Raw genomic sequence first — 4964 nt, forward strand, 5'->3', positions numbered from 1 at the left:
GTCCCTAAAACTAACCTGGTCAGGATCAGGTGTTCCTCAGTAACCTCAGAGTGACTCCGCCCTCATTAAAGATAATCATGTTACATCATTTCCTGATTCATTCAGCAGAGTTTAGCTGAGTTTTCTACAAACAGTTAAAATAAAATCAATAGTCTTTCTTTTTCTTTCCATTTTATCTGTTATATCGATCCAGTCGTTTAAAGTTGGTTCGTCTTGTGATACGATCTATTTAGTTGGTTTCATTCTCTCATTCTTTGTCTTATTATTCTTTAACTGCAGCAAACTCTGGTTCAACCTTCATGATTCCAAATAAGCAGAGATTGGCAGCTTCCTCTGGTTTCTATCTGTGTCAGAAGGAGCATCTGACAAATTACAGTTTGATGAATTAGAAATGATGTTCACAGTTATAAACATGATCCGCTCGTGTTTCAGATGCTGCGTCTGACCTCAGGTCGCCTGGGAAGTCTCCTAGCCAGGCGTCCCACAGCATGCCTGACCTCCAGCAGCAGGGCGAGGATGCTGAGCCAGCAGAGCCACGGTACAAAAACAACTGACATTTCTTAATGGATGGTTTTATAATCATTAACGGAGCCGGTTTAAAAGAAACAAACCGATTTTTGTTCGACACTTTTCTGCCTAAATCCAGAGAATTTAGAGAAACAGGCAGCCAGAGATCATAGAAAACACTTTTCATCAGGATCAGTTCATCTTTCAGGCTGTTTTAGTGGCGCCTTGTAAGAAAACAATAAACTCATTTAAAATTATTCAGTTTGTTCATGTTGAACATTTTAAGTCATATTTGAGATTACTGCTCATATCAGCAATTCATATTAAAACCTGTTATTATTATTATAAAAATAATTAAAAAAAACAACTAAAAAGAATTTTAAAAAAGTTCAAATCAATCCTCTGGACTTTGTTTCCAAGTTTAAAGACGTTTCTCTTCCATCCAGGAAGATTTTTCAATTCAAAATGTCAGAAATAGCGTTTAGTTCCAGGTTTTATCCAGCAGCCCAACAAACTTTTTGGGACTGACTCTGGATGACTGAGAATCTTCAGCCGCACTAAAAACAATCATTGGATGTTTGCGTGGACAACCAGCAGGGGGCACTGTTGGTCCATTTTGAATGAATCACCATCATCCTGGTTTGATTTGTAGGGTAGATGATGGTAATAATAGTAATAATAATCCTTTCCTGCTGTCCTCCAGAGGTGTCAGAGACGGTGGACATGTCCCGGCCGATGTACTACGACAGGCTGGACAGTCCTCTGCCTGACAAACCCTACAAAGATGTTCTGAGCGATGCTGAGCAGAGCCTGAAGCAGAAGGAGAAGGGGCCCTGGGCTGAGCTGACCAATGAGGAGAAGGTTGCCTGTAAGTTGGTCCAACGCTCAAACAAACATTTTCATAGAGACTTTTAACTTTTATTGACTGTTTAAATCTGTCCAGAAGCAGAAAGTAGAAACTTTTCTATCCAGGAGCCCCTGAGGTTCTGAGGTTGCTCCTGAGACGCCTTCAGCCGCCCAGAGAAAGTCTTTTTCTCTGAGCGATTTGGGGGATTTTATTAGAAAAACTAACATAAAGTTTTCTTTTGCATCATAAATGAGGAAAGATTCACGGTTTGATAAATAAATCAGATCATTTGCAGAAGCTCTACGCTGCAGGAGATCTTAGGTATGAATGGGGGGGGGGGCATTTCTATAGCTCCAACATGGAGGGCATAATGCAGCATATCAATAAATTACTAAGAATCTGGTTTAATGTCATTTATATTACAGTTTGAGGGGCTTAAAGAGGATGCTTGGGTAGCTGAACAGGAAATATTAATGAAAGTTTAAAAAGTTTTGGTTCCCAGTAGGGCTGAAACCATTAATCACATTAATGTGCAAAATCAATTGTTGAAATAATTGTCGACTAATTTAGTAATCACATTACTTTAATCCATACTTGCGTGCCGTTCAGTTGCAGCTTTGCCTTCACTGCTTACATCAACATGTCCGTTCTGTGATTGGGTAATGGGCTGCAGTCCAGCAGAAATGGAAAAACAATCTCATTCCCTTAAAGGAGGAGAAATCGGCCTCCTGCTGGACGAACCAAAACCCAGACATCTGCCACTCAAGGTTAACCTGACAACAGCCAGATGCATGTCTCGCTCCGCCCACATATCTGAGTATGTGAGTGGAGCTGGGCGGAGTGAGACATGCATCTGGCTGTTGTCAGGTTAACTCAAGGTATGAAAGAAGCAGATATTTGAGCCCAGCTGCAGTTTGTGGATTTAGGTTTAGACTTTGACTAGGCCATTCCAAAAACATGGATTAGTGTGATCTGGGAGGAGAACCTCTGCATCCCTCAGATGTTCATCCTTCTGTCGGCTGCCCCCCCCCCACCACCACAGGCTGCTCACTGGATTTATTTAGGGCTGTGAGAGTAAAGGGGACTTATTATGCATGAGCTCAAAGTCTGTAGGCGGAACCCAACAACATCTGGAAAACCTGAAAGGGGTTTGAGGAACCTAAAGAAAACCCTCAGAGAAAACTGAACCGTGGAAGATTCCTCTTTTATGTTTTCAAACTGTTTCATCTCTCAGGTTTTCTTTAATTGTTTATCTGAAAGTAAAACCTGAAGGCAAAGGTTGACCAGCCCCCCCTCCCCTCTCTGCAGTGTACCGCCTGATGTTCTCCCAGACCTACGCAGAGATGAAGGCGCCTACAGGAGAGTGGAAGACTGTGGTGGGTGGGATCTTCCTGTTCCTGGGCTTCACCGGCCTGGTGGTCTGGTGGCAGAGGATCTACGGTAAGAGAAACCTGTTTGTCATGTCAGCAGTGAGAGGAGCGGAGTGGATGACAGTCTGGGTGTTTTTCCAGTCTACCCTCCCCATCCCAGGACCGTGGATGAGGACTGGCAGGCCATGCAGCTGCAGAGGATGCTGGACATGAGGATCAACCCTGTGCAGGGCTTCTCAGCCAAGTGGGACTACGAGAGGAACCAGTGGAAATGAAAGGAGGGAGCGGCCGGCTGAGTTCAGCCTGTTATCTCCCTTCATGGCTGCAGCCGTCCTCATGTAATCATATAATGATCATACAGTGATAATAAAGCTTCATCAGAACTCTGTTTATCCTGTTTTGATATAAGGAGCAGAAGCTGATCAGTGATCATTTCTTTCTGCAGCTCAGAGATAAAAACCAATGTTCTGTTTCTGCATGTCTTCTCATTGTGTATGTGTGAGTTCTCTCTGGGTACTCCTGCTTCCTCCCACAGTCCTAAAATATGACCCTTAGCCTAATCCATCTCTGAGTCTGACTGCCTGGCTGTTTGTCCTCTTGGTTTGTTTGCATTCCTTTCTGCTGAGTCACCAGAGAGACAGGGACAGGTCAGAGTTATTTCAAAAGTTCAAATCAATCCTCTGGACTTTGTTTCCAAGTTTGAAGACGTTTCTCTTCCATCCAGGAAGGTTTTTCAATCCAAAGTGTCAGAAATAGCGTTTAGTTCCAGGTTTTATCCAGCAGCCCAACAAAGCCTGGTTTTAGTTTAGAAAACATGCAAATAGAAACGGATGAACGGGTCCCCCCCTTTGGAATGGGGGTCGTTAGAGGGAATAGTTGGCCTGGCTCAATAGCTGAGCTCTCCTGTTCTCCTGTAAAGGGGTTGGGGCTGCGATGATAGCAGGAAGGAATCAACTCTATCGCTGCATTGTAGCTGAAGGCTCCACTGCAGCTTCCAGATGTGTAAAACACCGTGATATTCAGAGGATGAATGATGGAGTGTCTGTCTGAGGACTCGAATGATCAAATTGATCTAAATCAAGGTTGTTTTTCCACAGGAAATCCTTCCACAGAAGAAATTACATCACTTTTGATTTGACGCCTAAAGAGGAAAATGACTCTTTATGGCTGTTCTGTAGAAATGACCTCATGAAGGTTGGGGATCTGCTAGAGGCTCAGATGGAGTAAAATCATCTGCTTGAAGCTCAGATGGAGTAAAATCATCCACCTTCCTTTGTTTTTACCTTAAACCTGTTTCCTCTCATCATCTAAACCTCCTTCTGTCTTATTGGAGATTCTATCATCAATCTGGTTTAAACTGATTGACAGCCACTGTTTAGCAGTTTGGATTTGACTTTATGTGTTTGCTCAGAGGTTTACAGACACGTCCTGTTCCCTTCAGACAGAAGCAGAACGCCCTGATGGTTTAAAGGTTTCTAACTTTTTATTTCTAAATGTTTATTTCACCTAAACTGCTCCAGAAGAAGCCAGAGAGGAGATTCATGCACCTCCAGGGCCTGAACTGATCCATGTGTTTAGAGGGGGGAGCGAGGGAACGTCAGGGAGGAGAAAAACTAGAGATCTGATGAAGGTTTCTGCTTACAGAGCTTCATCAGAGCTGAAGGGCCCTCAGACGGGTCGGGGCCCCTCTGAGGGGTCAGGGCCCAACGCTGACGCATACGCTGTAAACTGAAGGAACTGAGGAAGTCCAGTCTGCTCCGCCCCTTCCTGTAGACGCCGCCGTCTCCTCCACTAATCTCCATTTATTCCCTGGATTGCTGATTGCTCATTGGCAGTACGGGGTTAAAGTGAAGCCACCGGCTGCCATATTGGTACTCCCTAGTTAGACCGGTCGCAATGTAAACAATCTGTGCGCTACAGCATCGAACAACCACGATGTTCTCATTTTAAAATAAAGATAAATTCATCACTCTGACACAGACTGGCTGTTTCATAGCATCAGTAGATTAACTTTAACTTAGAATAAAATAATCGGCCAATCACATCACAGAGTCATTATGACGTCCATAAATCATGTAATATAACATATTAGGTGTCAAGTAACAAAGTACAAATACTTCATTACTGTATTTAAGTACACTTTTTAGGTATCTATACTTTACTCCATTACTTATTTTTCTTCCTACTTCTGACTTCTTTACATTTTCCCACCAGTATCTGTTCTTTCTATTGCTTACATT

At 43.2% G+C, this 4964-nt stretch overlaps 1 protein-coding gene across 1 annotated transcript in view; it reads left to right on the forward strand.

Moving 5' to 3' along the window:
• The window catches only part of LOC107102475, a 9443-nt gene extending 6317 nt beyond the window's left edge, over positions 1-3126 (forward strand). The window contains exons 2-5 of the mRNA XM_015401798.1: positions 433-538; positions 1211-1375; positions 2663-2794; positions 2866-3126. Of these exons, the coding sequence (XP_015257284.1) occupies positions 433-538; positions 1211-1375; positions 2663-2794; positions 2866-2999 (537 nt within the window). The 3' untranslated portion in view covers positions 3000-3126. The remainder of the gene's footprint in view (positions 1-432; positions 539-1210; positions 1376-2662; positions 2795-2865) is intronic.
• The last annotated feature ends 1838 nt before the right edge of the window (positions 3127-4964 follow it).

Source organism: Cyprinodon variegatus, unplaced genomic scaffold (assembly GCF_000732505.1).
Source record: "Cyprinodon variegatus isolate N-32 unplaced genomic scaffold, C_variegatus-1.0 Scaffold1260, whole genome shotgun sequence".
Classification (NCBI taxonomy): Eukaryota; Metazoa; Chordata; class Actinopteri; order Cyprinodontiformes; family Cyprinodontidae; genus Cyprinodon; species Cyprinodon variegatus.